The sequence below is a fragment of the Arachis stenosperma genome, chromosome 3 (genome assembly GCF_014773155.1).
Source record: "Arachis stenosperma cultivar V10309 chromosome 3, arast.V10309.gnm1.PFL2, whole genome shotgun sequence".
Taxonomy (NCBI): Eukaryota; Viridiplantae; Streptophyta; class Magnoliopsida; order Fabales; family Fabaceae; genus Arachis; species Arachis stenosperma.
Genome location: NC_080379.1, coordinates 170,907,456 through 170,924,617, shown reverse-complemented (window position 1 = coordinate 170,924,617; position 17,162 = coordinate 170,907,456). Strand labels below are relative to the sequence as shown.

The following is a 17,162-nucleotide window of genomic DNA, read 5'->3' as shown; positions in this document are numbered from 1 at the left end:
AGGCATTAATACTTTGTTTTGATTTTCTCAAATGTTCACGTTTGGCAGTTTTCTCCACTTGATACACCTGGTTCCATTCATTCCTTCCTTCGTTACTAGAAGAGGGGAAAAAGTAATGTAAGATTTTGGAGTCAATGGAAGAGGGGAGGAAGTATAGATTACAGCTTGCTCACAAACAGGTTTAGATAGCTTCTTCCATTCATGGGTGTGCATGGGTCGGTGAAACCGGGTTTGGCGTGATCTAGATTCACCCCGAAATATATTTCCTGCCTATTTATTAGACCCAAATCCGACCCTAGATCTGATGAAATCTATACACTTTCGGGTCACGATTATATTGGGTAAAAACCAGGCCGTTAACATTATATTACCTTGATACCTTCTTATAAGTTAGCATGTAAAAATATCCAAGTTTCCAAGGCTCCAACTATTATTTGACATGGTAAAATTCACTTAGAAAAATATAACAAGAACTAACTTTTCTCTAAAATTAAAGCATAACCATAATCAATACTAATATTGTATAATAACACCAAATATTTAGATCAATACAAATAACACAATATTATGTATTAGTCTAAAATCTTATGCATTTTAAACATAAAACATTAACTTATAATCTTATAATAACTAATAACACAAAATATTAAGGTTTACAATACTTAAATTTCACATAAAAAAAGCCATCATCCATCACTAATAACACAAAATATAAATTGTGTATGATGACCGGGTCGAGTTCGGGGGACCCGAGCCATGGCTCGGACCGACCCGAAATAATGACCGGGTCTATTTTTGAGACCCTAATCCGACTATAGACCCGATAAACTCACACCAAATTAGTCCCTAAAGTGTTTGGGACCGGGCCGGATCTTCAGGTGGGGAGGGGAACGAAGCATGCCTTATAAGGGTGTGGATACTTCTCCCTAACATGACGCATTTTGACGAGTGAGTGTGGGGAGGGCTTCGGCTATCATCCCTATCGTCAAAGGTAAAACCGGGAGGTCTTGTGTGCCAAAGCGAACAATCGCGTATCCGGGCTAGGACTTTTCTTCGCCAGCAGCCTCTGCACCTCCACGTTGAGACCGTCGTCAGGCTTTGCCACAAATTGAGTCGTCGAGCCCGAGAATGGCGTGAATTTGAGGCTACAGGCGCAGGAGCTCCAATGCAACCATCACCAATAGGCTCAGGAGCTTAACGATTATCGAAAAAGGTATCAGAAGATTCTCACACGCGTGACAGACACAGTTGACCTCAGGTTGACATGGAGGGAGCAGCTAGAGCGATTTCAGCGGATGGAGGCTCAAATTAAGGTATACTAGGCTCTGATGCGCGCCGCTGGTATCATATTTACTAGTGGTAGCACCACTGCTGCTGGCAGTGGTACTGTTGGTGGCACATAGACATCATCGTCTTCTATGCCACCTCTTCAGGGCCATGGGACCGACGACGACGATGAAGAGAACTACTCGGATCTTTAGTTATTAGTGTTTTGTTTTATTGTTTCATTGCATTTATTTGATGTACTTGACTTTTAATTTATTTGAACATTATATTATTTATTTTAAATAATATATTTTTATTATTTATGAATTGACCATTAATTATGTAAAAAATAAATTTAAATAAAAATAAAAATTGACCATTTATTTCAAAAGCATTTAAAAAAACTGATATTACCGTCAGATTTACCAAAATAATTCAATTGCAATAGTGCGAAAAACAACATATTTGAGCGACATTATCGTCGAAAAAATTTGCCGGTAACCAAATATTTTTTGAACAAGAAATATGTCGCAAAATCACTGTCAGACGAAAAAATTCTGACGGTAAATATTTATCGGCAAAATTTATTCTTTCTGATTTTTTTCGGCGGTAATTTAATTATCGTCGAATTTTTTTTTGTTTTTCTAACGAAAAATCTGACGATACTCACCATTTTTCTTATAGTGAAAATCATTAAGAAGAAGAGGAACCTACATTCATTCGACTAAATAAGATTATAATATAATATATACATATTCATTCAAGTCTAATTTGAGAAGCAATATTATAAAAGAAGAAATAAGAGCAATAGAAAAACGAACAAAAAAAGGGAAGAAAGAAGAATAAAAAGAAAAAAAATGCAGCATTAAAATAGACTTTTTTTTGTTTTTTGTAGCAAAATTTCGATGTCAAAACTTAGAAATTTATGTGTTATTTTTAAGAAATTTCAGTGTTTTTTGTTCTGATAAATTTTGCATAATTCAAAATTCTTATTATTTTTATTTTATTTTCTCATAATTTTTCTTATTTTAGTCTCTTAAAAGGAATAAAACAAAAAAATCAAACAAAAAAAATACATAACTTAAATATTAGATGAGGAAGAGAAAGAAAAAAAAAAACAAAAATAAAACGTAGTAACAACAACACTAATAAAAAAGGAGAAAGAGGTATACGAAAAAATACAAAAAAGAATGATGTTATATGAGTGAGTTTTTTTTTAGTTTGGACTAACTTAATTGTCAAACAAATTTAAATATATAATGGAACTATTAATTTAGTTGGGAAGTGCTAGGTAAACAATGACTTTTTTGAACAGCACGAATAACCACTAATCAAATAAAAATACACTACACCTTCAAATTATCCACCTAAATTATAATATTAAAATAATCATCTGTACATCAGTGAAATTAATATTCGATATATCTATTGTTCACATTATTTAATATTTTCATTGTCTACCTATATTTTTCTATTTATTATTTAATTTGATTAACTAAAGATAATTTTCCTAAAAAAATCCAACAACTTTATTTACAATTTTTTATTAGAAAAGTCTAATAAATTTAATTTTAATACATTAATTGTGTATATAATTTTATACGGTTATTTATTAAAATTTATTTGTTTAGATAATTTTTAAATAAGTAATTTAAAAATTAGTTATTCTCGCTAGGTAACTGTTACGGTGGGTAACCGGAGATTGATGGGCTGGATGGAGTTGGTTGGCCCAAACGTATGAAGGAGGAGGCTTTCAAGTGGGTCTGCAACTCGGGGGCCTCCGTCCGACTTGTGCTCGTGAAAGAATGGGGGGTGGTACCTGCAAAGACACTACGATGCCTAAGTTAGCAAGAGTGTGAGCAGGTCTAGAGAGTATTGGGACTTGGAGATACCTGAGGGGTGTTAGTGTATTTATAGTGGTGAACCAATAACCACCGTTGGAGTAGTGCCACCTTTTTAGGGTGTTAACCGTCCCATTATCTTAGGGAGGTTAGGGTATGGCTCTTGGAAGTGGTTAGAGAGATTCTAGGGGCAGTTACTCATTTGAATAAGTGTTGATCTGCCAGCTAACCCTCGTGCCCGACTTCTTTAGAGCAAGTCGTGGTGAGGACCGACTTCAAAGGTCGAAGGTTGGTATTGGGTGAGGCTCAATCCATGGGATTATGCCTTTTGTTTGGACCTGGGCCTTTACTATTGGGCCAGGGTATGAACAGTGCCCCTACTCGAGCCCAATTTTCTTTTCAAGATTTGGGTTCGAGTATTCTACTCGGGGTCGTAGCCGATTTGTAGGAGGACCGACGTGATGGTCTGAAATCGACGTGACTTTTCGTAGCCTTTTGGTTCTGACAGTTACGTCTAATCAAGCGTCGTGTCCGTTAGGGATGTGCGTAGGGATTGATGGTCTTGGTAATGGTGCATTCTCATTAATGACTGCCCCGCTTTTATCATTGTGCCCCTAACGTGCTTATAAATACTTTCCCTCTCTTTTATTGTTTCGTTTTTGCGATTTTTCAAATCTCCTCTTCATTGGTTCGTGCTGCACTCTTGTGTTCCGAAGACTTTCGCTTCTTCCAACCTTCATTTTCAGATAAAGGTTAGCTTTTTCTTCTTCTGTAACATGCCTTGTATTTGCATGCTTTTATTTTGTAGATAAGTAGGTTGGTTTGTAGATTTCTGTTTGGTTCCGTATTCCCTCCCTTTAGAGACCGTATTTTTTTTATTTTTCTTTTCTTTTTTCCTTGTAGGTTTTTGTCACCTTTTTTTAAGAAAAGAAATGGCTTCCGTAGATGTTCTCTCCCAGTGGGTTGATGTCACGGTCCTAGGGGAGGAACCCTTGGTCGATACTGGGTTTATCACCCACCTTCGTACTCGCCACAGAATTTGTACTTCTGAGGAGGACGAGCCGAAGTATGAGTTGGTAGTCTCGGGTCCAGAAGACCGGGTTTGTTTTGGGAGGGCCGACGAGGCGGCCCCTCATTTTTTCTTTATGTATGAATGTATGATCACCCGTTTGGGTGTTTTTCTTCCTTTTTCGAATTTTGAGATGTCTGTTTTGCACCACTGTCGAGTTGCCCCTACCCAGCTTCACCCCAACTCTTGGGGTTTTTTGAAAATTTATCAATTTATTAGCTAGGCTTTGGAATTCCCGACCTCTTTGAAGATTTTTTTCTATCTTTTCCATATGACCAAACCCTTCAGTGGGCTAACAACAAGCAACAGTGGGTGTCTTTCCGAGCCATACAAGGTCGGAGAATTTTCACCCTTTTTGACGAATCCTTCCATGACTTTAAAAATTATTTTTTCAAAGTGCAAGCTGTAGAGGGTCACCACCCCTTTTTTATGGATGATAATTCTTCTCCCCGCTTTCTTTTATACTAGCTGGAGGCCTCCCACTGCGAGAAATATGGTCTGGACGACCTGGATGAGGTAGAAGCAGCCATTGTGGGATTCCTCCGAGAAGCGTGGGGGAGGGCCCCATATTTGGACACTAAAAAGTTTCTCCAGGGGTCTCCGACCTTTGTCCAGGCACAACTAGGTAGCTTTCATTTGTTTGTTAGATTTCCGACTTGTCTGATTAACTTTTCCGACTTGTCTTAATCTATTATCTATTGTTTTTTCAGAGATGGCGAAGACAAATGCTCAGGAGTCCTATCAGAGAGTCCAGGAGGCCAGAGCAAGGTCCCGTGCCAGGACTGGTGGCGCCAGGGTGGTTAACTCTCCTCCTCTTCCTCCTCGGAACGTTGGGACTCCTTCCCAGCCCATTGTGATTTCTTCTTCGGTTTCCTCTCAGCCGCCCCCCTCCGCCCGACCTTCTTCTGAGCCAGAGAAGAAGAAGCGCAAGACCTTAGAGTCTGGCTCTTCCGAGGTTAAGGCGGATGCTCTTGCATTCGTCCGAAAGAACATCTACCCCCATGTTCGCATAAGCATGGATAATGTTTCTGTTCGGAGCCACCTTACCACTCTGGTTGAGGAGAGTCTCAAGGCGGCAGGGGTTTGTGGCAAACTCTTAGATATTTTTGAGAAGGCTCCACTCAGTTCTTTGGGAATGACCTCGAGGGTCGAAAAGCTGGAAGGGAGGCTTCTTATGTTTCAAGAGCATGAGAGGGAGTTGAAGGAAGAAGTCGCCAAGTTGAAGGAGGAGAGAGATAACCTCCGGGAAAGGGAGAGGAAGTTGCAAGCCCAATGTAACATGGAGGTGGACTTGAGGAAAATAGCGCAGGCCAGCTATCAAAGTTTATTTGAAAATCTTGTGTCTGTGAAGAATGATCTGCTGAATTCTCGGAAGGCCTATATCGAGTTGGAGGACTCTATTGCTGATGGCGCCGAGGAGGCTTGGAGGATTTTTAAGGAGCAGGTCGGAGTCATTGCTCCTGACTTGGACCTTTCTCCTTTAGATCCGGACAAAGTCGTCATTGATGGTGTCATTGTGGATCCTCCTGCCCCCATAATCGTTTCCGAGTCAGAATTGAAGACTCGGGGGCAGAAGATCATTGAGTCCCCTCCTCGCCTTAAGGACGCTCCGAGCTCTTCTACCGTTCCTCCGACTTCCTCTTCATCTCCTATGGATTCCTCTCTTCCCGGTCCTGGTGGCGCTCTTCCTGACTCTGGTGGTGGTGATCCGACTACTCCTCTTAAAAAAAAGTAATTTTGTTGGCTATTTGGGGGCCCGGCCTGTGGGTCCCCCTTTTTTTTAAACTCTTTATTTGTGTTGGTGGTGATGTTTTTGGCCTTTTAAGGCCGTAAACAAAACACTTTATAATACCCTTTTTTAATAAGGGTTTAAAAAACAAATAAATACCCTTTTTTGGATAAGGGTTTAAGTTACCTTTATGCGTGCATGCTTTTTTGTTTTTGTTTGGTACTTTAGAGAATTTTTCCGACCTTTTTCTTGGAAAACCCCTTTTTTTGGCTTGTCTTTATGAGCTTGACAGTCTTTTGGGCTTAGGTTTTTTCGATCTCTCTTTTTCACTATTCCTTTATGCTCAACTTTGTGGTTTATTGAGCTTTTATGTCTTAGGTTACTCTTGCGATGCGTTTTTCTTCTACTCGGTTCTTCATTCCGATTTACGGGTCGAAGTGTTTCCGAGCTTTTCTACTCGGGTTTTTATTTCGACTTATGAGTCGGATTGTCTCCGAGTTTCTTACGATCAACTTAGATAACCTCTTTACACCGACTTGTACCTCGTCGTTTTATCCTGACGACCATCTAGGTCGGTTCATGGGATTTTCACGTTTTGTCGAGCTTAAGTCGGCGCGTTTCGTAGAAAAAAAGAGAAAACAAGAAGGAATTTATAAGAGATATTTGGAAAAAGATCTTTTTATTATTGGGGGTGGGTACCTTACTGCTACTAAGGGCTTTTGACAACCTATTTCCCTTAGCCTCTACTATGATGCTTCGTTAAAAACCCTTCTCCAGAAAAAACCCTTTGATTTTGGGAAAAAATCATGAAGTTGGGAAAAGAGTACATCAGGGAGTAGAGTTCGCTTTTAACTATAGTAACTTTTCATATTACAAGTATGCCACGACCTTGGTAACTCGGTGTCGTTCAGGTCGGTCACTTTATAATAGCCTTTTCCTAAGACCTCATTGATTTTGTATGGTCCCTTCCAATTTGCAACGAGCTTTCCTTCCCTTGATTTGTTGACTCCAATGTCGTTTTTGATCAAGACCAAGTCGCTTGGGGTAAATGTTCTTCGAATGACTTTTTTGTTGTACCTTGTAGTCATCCTTTGCTTCAACGCTGCTTCTCTTATCTGGGCTTCTTCTCGGACTTCGGGGAGCAAATCGAGCTCCTCTTTGTGCCCCTCTATGTTTCCGATCTCGGCATGGAGAATTACCCTTGGGCTTTGTTCATTGATTTCTATTGGTATCATGGCTTCTATGCCATAAACTAGTCGGAAGGGTGTTTCTCCAGCGGCGGATTGGGGGGTCGTCCTGTAAGCCCATAGCACTTGTGGGAGCTCTTCAGCCCAGGCTCCTTTTGCATCTTGTAACCTTTTCTTTAGCCCTACCAGTATGACTTTGTTGGCTGCCTCAGCTTGCCCATTGGCTTGCGGGTGCTCCACCGAGGTGAACTGGTGTTTGATTTTCATACTGGCTACTAGGCTTCTAAAGGTAGAGTCGGTGAACTGGGTCCCATTATCTGTGGTAATGAAATAAGGTATCCCATACCTTGTGATTTTGTAGAGGAACTTCCGACTTCTTTGTGCGGTGATGGTGGCCAATGGTTCTGCTTCTATCCACTTTGTGAAGTAATCTATTCCCACGATCAGGTATTTGACTTGTCCTGGCGCTTGGGGAAAAGAACCTAACAAATCCATTTCCCATTTTGCAAAGGGCCATGAAGAAGTGATACTTATGAGCTCCTCTGGAGAGCCACGTGGAAATTTGCGTGCATCTGACATGGTAGGCACTTTTTCACAAGTTCTGTGGCATCTTTCTGCAAGGTTGGCCAGTAGAATCCAGCTCGGATCACTTTCCTGGCTAATGACCTCGCCCCGAGATGGTTTCCGCAAATCCCACTATGTACTTCCTCTAATACCTCGGTAGTTCTTGAGGTCGGTACACACTTTAATAATGGTGTTGATATCCCCCTTCTGTAGAGAATATTTCTCACCAAGGTGTAGTGTTGTGCTTCCCTTCGGATCTTCTTAGCCTCTTTCTCCTCCTTGGGGAGGATGTCGAATTTCATGTATTCGACCAAGGGGTTCATCCATCCGAGGTTTAATCCGACCACTTCAAAGACTTCTTGTTTGTCTTCTACTTTTACCACTGAGGGTTCCTGGAGAGTTTCTTGGATCAGGCTTCTGTTATTTCCTCCTGGCTTGGTACTTGCTAACTTGGATAGGGCGTCTGCTCTGCTATTCAGATCCCGAGTTATATGCTTGACCTCGGTTTCTGCGAAGCACCCAAGGTGTTCTAGAGTTTTTTCCAAGTACATCTTCATATTTTGGTCCTTTGCCTGATATTCTCCACTTATTTGGGAGGTCACCACTTGTGAGTCACTGTATATCATCACCTTTGTAGCACCGACTTCTTCTGCCAGCTTCAATCCAGCAATCAAGGCTTCATACTCTGCCTGATTATTTAAAGCTGAGAATTCAAATTTTAGGGAAACCTCTATCTGGGTTCCTCTTTCATCTACCAATATTATGCCTGCACCGCTTCCTGTTTTGTTAGAGGATCCATCTACATAGAGTTCCCATGTAGTTGGTTTTTCCTCCTGATCCCCTGCGTATTCTGCAACGAAGTCGGCGAGGGATTGGGCTTTAATCGCCGTCCGATTTCATATCTTAAGTCGAACTCAGAGAGCTCTATTGCCCACTGAACCATTCTCCCTGCAACATCCGTCTTTTGGAGGATTTGCTTCATGGGTTGGTTCGTACGGACTCTTATTGTGTGAGCTTGAAAGTAAGGCCGTAGCCTTCGTGAGGCTACTACTAAGGAGTAGGCAAACTTCTCTTGTTTGTGGTACTTTAGCTCAGGGCCTTGTAGAACTTTACTAATGAAATATACTGGATGTTGGCCGACCTCGTCTTCTCTTATCAGGGCTGATGAGACAGCCTTGTCTGCTATAGATAAGTATAGGACGAGGTCTTTTCCAGCTACGGGTCGGGTCAGAATAGGAGGTTGGCTCAAGAACTTTTTGAAATCCTGGAACGCCTCCTCGTATTCAGGAGTCCATTCAAACTGACATCCCTTTCTCAATAAGAAGAACAGTGGAAGGGATTTTAGTGCTGATCCTGCCAAAAATCTGGAGAGAGCTGCAAGTCGGCCATTCAGCTGCTGGACCTCTCTCAAACAAGTCGGGCTTTTCATTTCCAGGATAGCTCTACATTTATCGGGATTGGCTTCGATCCCTCTTTGTGTTAGCATAAACCCTAGAAATTTCCCTGCTTCCACCGCGAAGGCGCACTTTGCGGGATTTAGTCTCATCCCGTGCAGTCTTATGGTGTCAAAGACTTGTGAAAGGTCTGACAAGAGGTCGACTTCCTTCTTGGTCTTTACCAACATGTCATCGACGTATACTTCCATTAGGCTCCCAAGGTGAGAGGCAAACACCTTATTCATCAATCTCTGGTATGTGGCCCCTACATTTTTCAATCCGAATGGCATGACCACGTAGCAGAAATTAGCTCTGGGTGTGATGAATGATGTCTTCTCCTGGTCTGGCTTGTACATCGGGATTTGGTTATACCCCAAGTAGGCATCCATGAACGACAAGTATTGATACCCCGAGCTGGAGTCTACTAGGGTATCGATGCTTGGTAGCGGATAAGGGTCCTTGGGACAGGCCTTATTTAGGTTGGTATAGTCGACACACATTCTCCATTTGCCATTTTGTTTTTTGACTAGCACTACATTGGCTAGCCATGTTGGGTACTTGACTTCTCTGATGAAGCCAGCTTCTAGGAGCACCTGTACTTGCTCTTCTACTACTAGGGCTCGTTCTGGGCCGAGCTTGCGTCTTCTTTGCTGTATAGGTCGGGATCCCGGATAGACCAAGAGCTTATGGAACATGAGCTCGGGGTCTATCCCAGGCATGTCGGAGGCCTTCCAAGCGAAAAGATCGGAGTTATCTCTTAGGAGCTTAGTCAACCCTTGTTTTAGGGTTTCCCCTAGGTTGGCTGCTATGTGAGTATTTTTTCCTTCCTCTTCGCCGACCTGTATCTCCTCGGTTTTTCCTCCCGGTTGTGGTCGCAGCTCTTCTCTAGCCCTTGCGCCACCGAGCTCTATTGTGTTAACTTCTCTGCCTTTTCCTCTCAGGTTTAGGCTTTCATTGTAGCATTTCCTTGCCAACTTTTGATCTCCCCTTACCGTTGCTATCCCCGCTGAAGTCGGGAATTTCATGCAAAGGTGGGGAGTGGATACCACTGCTCCGAGTCGATTAAGAGTAGCTCTGCCAATTAAAGCGTTATATGCTGACCCCACATCGATGACTATGAAGTCTATACTCAGAGTCTTTGATTTTTTCCCCTTTTCAAAAGTGGTGTGGAGGGGCAAAAATCCCAGTGGTTTTATTGGCGTGTCCCCTAATCCGTATAAGGTGTCGGGATAGGCTCTTAATTCTTTCTCATCCAACCCTAGTTTGTCAAAAGCGGGCTTAAAAAGGATGTCCGCTGAGCTTCCTTGGTCTACTAGGGTTCTGTGGAGATGGGCATTTGCCAGGATCATAGTTATTACTACTGGATCATCGTGTCCAGGGATTATTCCTTGCCCATTTTCTTTTGTGAATGAAATGGTAGGGAGGTCGGATGACTCCTCTCCGACCTGGTAGACTCTTTTGAGATGTCTTTTGCGAGAGGATTTGGTGAGTCCCCCTCCCGCGAACCCCCCTGAGATCATATGGATATGTCTCTCCGGAGTCTGCGGTGGTGGGTCTCTTCTATCCATATTATCTCGCTTTCTCTTTCCATGACTGTCCGACCTTTCTATGAGATACCTGTCAAGCCGACCTTCTTTAGCCAGCTTTTCTATTACATTTTTAAGGTCGTAGCAGTCGTTTGTAGAGTGACCATATATTTTATGGTACTCACAGTAGTCGCTGCGGCTCCCCCCTTTTTTATTTTTAATGGGTCTAGGGGGCGACAGCCTTTCAGTATTACAAATCTCTCTGTATACATCCACTATAGAAACTTTCAGAGGAGTATAAGAGTGGTATTTTCTTGGCCTCTCGAGACTGAGTTCTTCCTTTTTCTTGGTTTCCCTCTCCCTCTCTTTTGTTGAGGGAGGGTGCCCAGGTCACCAACTCAGGTCTCTCAGCTTAGCATTTTCCTCCATATTGATGTACTTTTCAGCTCTTTCCTGTACATCACTTAGAGAGACGGGGTGTCTTTTAGATATGGACTGTGAGAAGGGACCTTTTCTAAGTCCATTGACTAACCCCATTATGACTGCCTCTGCGAGCAGGTTTTGAATCTCTAAACATGCTTTGTTGAACCTTTTCATATAGGCTCGTAAGGATTCTCCGACCTCCTATTTTATTCCCAGGAGGCTTGGTGCATGTTTCACTTTGTCTTTCTGGATAGAGAACCTCATCAAAAACTTCCTTGAGAGGTCTTCAAAACTGGTGACCGACCTTGGGGGGAGGCTGTCGAACCACTTCATCGCTGCTTTCGATAGAGTGGTCGGGAAAGCTTTGCATCGCGTAGCGTCGGAAGCATCAGCTAGGTACATCTGACTTTTGAAATTGCTTAAGTGATGCTTCGGATCCGTGGTTCCATCGTAGAGGTCCATATCGGGGCTTTTGAAGTTCCTCGGAACTTTTGCCCTCATTATGTCCTCACTGAAAGGATCCTCCCCTCCTTGGGGCGGTACTTCTTGCTCGTCACGGGAGTTCTGACCTTTGAGGGAGGATTCTAACTTTAAGAGTTTTCTTTCTAGCTCTTTTCGTCGTTCCATCTCCTCTTTTAGGTTCTTTTCAGTCTCCTTTTGCCGCTCCCGTTCTTGTTCTAACTGTTCCAAGCGACTGTGGACTAATCCCATGAGTTCAGTTGCATGGGATGGTCCCTCTTTCTCTGATTCGCACCCTTCTAAAGAGTTTACCTTCGGATTTTATACTCCGGAGGTACCTTCCCTGTGTTGATCATTGGTTCCCTTGTGGAGGGTCAAGTCTGCATCATTATTACCTGTGTCCATATTCTCTTGTTCAGAATGTGACTCCACATGACCCTCTTCGGGGGATCTGTCCGCCATCACTGGTTGATCTCTCGGGTCCCCGACAATGGCGCCAATGTTACGGTGGGTAACCGGAGATTGATGGGCTGGATGGAGTTGGTTGGCCCAAACGTATGAAGGAGGAGGCTTTCAAGTGGGTCTACAACTCGGGGGCCTCCGTCCGACTTGTGCTCGTGAAAGAATGGGGGGTGGTACCTGCAAAGACACTTCGATGCCTAAGTTAGCAAGAGTGTGAGCAGGTCTAGAGAGTATTGGGACTTGGAGATACCTGAGGGGTGTCAGTGTATTTATAGTGGTGAACCAATAACCATCATTGGAGTAGTGCCACCTTTTTAGGGTGTTAACCGTTCCATTATCTTAGGGAGGTTAGGATATGGCTCTTGGAAATGGTTAGAGAGATTATAGGGGCAGTTACTCATTTGAATGAGTGTTGATCTGCCAGCTAACCCTCGTGCCCGACTTCTTTAGAGCAAGTTGTGGTGAGAACCGACTTCATAGGTCGAAGGTTGGTATTGGGTGAGGCTCAATCCATGAGATTAGACCTTTTGTTTGGACATGGGCCTTTACTGTTGGGCCAGGGTATGAACAGTAACAATATACAATTATTAATCACAATATACAATTATTAAATGAGATCGCTTTTTAATTTCTATATGGAGGGCAATGATGTATTGGACCCGGTTATGGAGGAGGGGAGAGCTTTACGTTTGTGTGGTGTCAGGCAAGAGAGAAATCGGACCATGGGTTTTCAGGGGCTCCTTCTCGGACAGTTCAAATTGTGCATGAGGCACGGACCGTGCGATTTGCATCTCCCTATCCACGTGTCGCCTACAGGTAACTTTTTCAACAGTGCACAATTTTTCCAACAATAATCCAGACTAGCATTCGTTTTCACTTTCATTTCATTCCTCCAAAGAAGAGCCACTGCTTCTTCTTCTTTACTCTTTCTGGTTCTTACGTTGCATGATGAAAGTAATTTCAAAATGCCAAAAAAAAGAATGTTAATTGTTATTATTCTTACATAATTATAATTATGTAAATAATTATTTTTTTTACTAGATTATGTAGTTTTTTTGAAATTTTTTTAGTTTTTTATAATTATAATTATTATTGTTAGAAAGTTAATTGTTATTATTATCGCTATAGATTAAAGTTAGGAATGTAAATGATTTTTTTATTTTGACCTGATAATGTTAAAAAATCTAACTCGGACCATGTGACTTCATTTAATTCTTTATATAAAATTCATATATATTCATTCAATACCTATGGTCCGACTTCATTTTATTCTTCAAACAAATAATTCATATATAACACAATACTTATGGTCCGATTTATAAGGTGTGAAATTCAAATTTCAGTAATAAAAAAATCAGACCATACAATTTCTACTCTCTGGCAGTGACATAAAAATGTCCCACCTTTTTGTCTAACACGCTCAGTTTCATATCGAAGCACATCACGCTACTTGGTTCTATAACGAAAAAATTGAGAGTATTTTATCTATCTAAACTCTATATTGGAAAACTAATTGATTGACAAGTCGTACATTGCAAAAAATTGAAGGTAATTTTCATCGACAAGGACACCAATCAGATTCGACTGAACGCCACCGAACAAGAAGAAACACTCCAATGAAGAAAGCAAAATATCAGACACAAGTCCCACTCATCTTGCACTTAAGCATGGGGTTTTACTTTTATAAACTAAGAAGTTTATTTCCTGGTATCTTAATTACTTAATTTTTGATAAAAAAAATTATTTGTATACTAAAAATTAATTATTAAAATCATCCACGAATATATTTATATATAAATATATATAATTTAATTTATTTTTAATATATATTTATATTCTAACATATATTTTATATTAATAACTAATTTTAATAATTAATTTTAATCTACAATGGGCCAAAGGCCCTTTTTTCTTGTTTATCTACATTGGGGCCAAAGGCCCATAGTATCTTTCTTATTATTAATAAATTGCAATAATTAAAGAGTATTAGAGACCCAATGAAATATTCTTAAGGAAAAGTCTAGGGGCAGTAGTTTTATTGAATTTTGGCCAGCATGTAACCAGCAGAGAAAGTTGAGTCATTGGATGAAATCTCACACCATCAAATCATCATTGATGGCTAGTTAATGGCTAACAATTACAAAAATTACTGGCCCCCTAGCATTGTTCTATTCTTAATCTTTTGGATCTAGAGTTTTAATACTATGTCATGATAATACTCATCCCAAAAGTTTATACTAATAGTTATATCTCTAATATTCTCTAAACTTCTATCGTACATATTATATAAATATTCTATTGGTTTCCTATACTTTCTCATAATTAAATATTTGATGATAGAATAATTTTTTATTTTATAAAAAAAACATCCTCATTCAGAAGACATTCTTCTCCCACATCATCAAGAAAATTCCTCAGATTCTTGTTGGAAGAGCCACCTTCCTTAACAGCTTCTCTACCCAAACACTTCCATTTCTCTGCGTTCTTTCTCAGTTCATTTCCTTTCTCTCCATTCCCCATCACAATATCCAAACACCTCCCAATTTCATCAGCTTCCACCATCCCTTCCTCATTCACACTATGATCCACTCTCACCCCCGTCTTCCACACATCTTCTATTAGCTTCGCATTCGTCCTCTGCTCTACACCCTGTGGAAACGCCACCATTGGTACCCCTGAAACCAAGCTTTCCATCACGGAATTCCAACCACAGTGTGTCACAAAACAACGCACCGATCGATGCGACAAAACTTCAACCTGTGAACACCACTTCACTATCTTCCCCTTCATTTTCACCTCCTCCATGCAACTCAACCCTTCCTCTTCCTCTTCTTCTCTTCCTTCAACTTTAACCTTTTCTCTAATCACCCACAAGAACGGACCCCCACAATCTAATAGCGCACGTGCAATTTCCTCCATCTGCTTCTTGGGCACAACACACACGCTCCCAAACGACACGTAAACCACTGACATCTCTGCCTTTGACTCCAACCATTCAATGTAGTGGTCATCATCGGAGGAATGAAACATATCACCGGCAAATGAAGCGTCATTGAGATCTCTGCCGTCCAAATAAGCTGAAGAAATCAACGGTCCAATTGGCATCATGTTCAAATTCAACTTATCATCAACAGCCCTCAAAGTCTTTGCCTCCAATTCTTCAAAGGTGTTGAGAAGAACCATTGCTGGTTTCGTTTCCATGTCAAGGTAGCGAAACTGTTCTTCAAACAACGTAAACATCACGGGGGTAAATTTGGAACTCAACGGCAATAAAAACGCCGGCATGTCACGGGGTGCTAGCACTAGCGACGGTGCCAACCCTGGTAGTTCTATGATGGCTTCGTTGTAACTCGAAGGATCACTGGTTTTGCCGTCGATGTAACCGCCGTACCCGTGAAAGTAATGGTAGAAGATGTCGAACACTGTGGCCGGTTGAATCCAGAGAAGCGCCGTGGGGAGGTGGAACCCACGCGCCACCTCTGCGGCCCATGTTTGTAGGAGTGTGTAGACTACGCATGTGAAAGGATGACCTTGTTTGGCGTTTGAGAGTATGAGATCGGTTACGAAGTCGGTGCCGCGGCGCCTGAGTTCCGAGAAGTAGAGGGAATATTCGGAGCTGGCGGAGGCAGTGAAGCCGGCGTCGTGGCCGTCGGAGAAGGGAAGAATGGAGAGGCCGAAGGTGGAGGAGTTGGTGCTTGACATGCGGCGGTGCATGTAGAGGGTTGTTAAGAGAGTGACATTTGCGCCGAAAGAGAGTAAGCGCTTTGAGAATTGGAGAGCGGGGTTTATGTGACCCTGTACAGGGTAAGGCACCACCAGGAAATGGTGGTGGCGATGGCGGCGTACCATGTTCATGTGGTGGTGGTAGATTTATGTGGACAAACAATTATGATTCACTTGTATTCAGTATTCACTCCTTGAATGGGATTAGATGCTTTGCAATCATTCTTGTGAAAAAGTGGTCCAAGATGCACAATCATGATGATGGGTCGGCCACCAGGCTATGCCTAGACTAAAGTTTAGTCGGGTAAATTTTTACTTTTTAAAAATTATAATATTTATATTTGATAAATTAAATTAAACATAAGTTTTAATAACCGCGATCAATGATAATTATATTTAAAAAAATAATTTTTAAAATTTAAAAATAATATATAAATATATAGATATAATAATTATATTTAAAAATGAATTAATGTATGAAATTATATTATAATTTTTAAATAAATTTTCTGTTTTTAGCACAAATAATTAGAATTATATTGTACTCCTATTATCTCGGCACGGCTCATTGTGAAAAACGGCTCAATCCTAACAGAACACTACCCACAATCTCGCCACGAGATCGGTCATGGAAATCTCGGCTAAAATCAATGACCCATTCAATACTAACTAGGCTATAAATTGGGGATGAGACCGACGATGGCAGCAGAACAAAAGTCATTCCAACAACAATACGCTACTATACAAACAATTAATCGTCTATATACTCGCTTCTCTTTAAGTAATTCTTTACTGACTTGGGCGTCGGAGTCCCTTTTACAGATAGCACGTTCGGATCCAAGTTCACGAGGATATTCCCAGTTCAGCTCGAGCTGTTAAGCACACCAGGGTTGACGTGAAGCCGACATATAGCTCGAAAGGAGTATCCTTGCAAGAACATTTGGCGCCCACCGTGGGCCTCGCCTCTTCCGTAGTTTTATCTAACCTAACGCTACTATCTTTGGCTGTTCTTTTCTTTTTCTTTGCAGAAATCAAAACATGATGGATCACTCTGTCACTCCTCAAGCAAACCCAACAAGCGCTGAGCCCCTGGCCGCTAACGCTGCTCTGCTAGCGGACAACCAGCGGATGGCCGACCTGTTAGCGGCTGTCCAGAACAAAGATGGGGATAGAAACGACCATAAAATAGTCAACACTGATTCCCATGGAGAACGGCACGCAGAGTCAAATACAAAGACAGGAGATATACCTTTCAAAACTAAGAGACGGCGGACTGACCCCTTCTCTGAAGAAATAATCAATTTTAAAATGCCAAAAAATTTTACACTTTCAATGACTCTAATACCATACAAGGGGATCGGAAATCCTAAATTTCATGTTACAAAATTCGAATCCATGATGTTTCTTAACAGTGACTCCGATCCCATCTTGTGCCGGCCTTTCCCCACCTTCTTAGATGGGGCTGCCTTGATATAGT

At 41.5% G+C, this 17,162-nt stretch overlaps 1 protein-coding gene across 1 annotated transcript; it reads right to left on the bottom strand.

The window, feature by feature from the left end:
• Window positions 1-14,053: 14,053 nt before the first annotated feature.
• Window positions 14,054-15,883, bottom strand: LOC130970243 (phloretin 4'-O-glucosyltransferase-like). Its single transcript, XM_057896254.1, has one exon. The coding sequence runs from the start codon at window positions 15,815-15,817 to the stop codon at window positions 14,312-14,314; it is 1,506 nt and encodes a 501-aa protein (XP_057752237.1). The 5' UTR covers window positions 15,818-15,883; the 3' UTR covers window positions 14,054-14,311.
• Between the last annotated feature and the right edge of the window lie 1,279 nt (window positions 15,884-17,162).

Coding starts and splice junctions, on each gene's coding strand:
- LOC130970243 (XM_057896254.1), bottom strand. CDS start 15,817: ATGAACATGGTACGCCGCCATCGCCACCACCATTTCCTGGTGGTGCCT.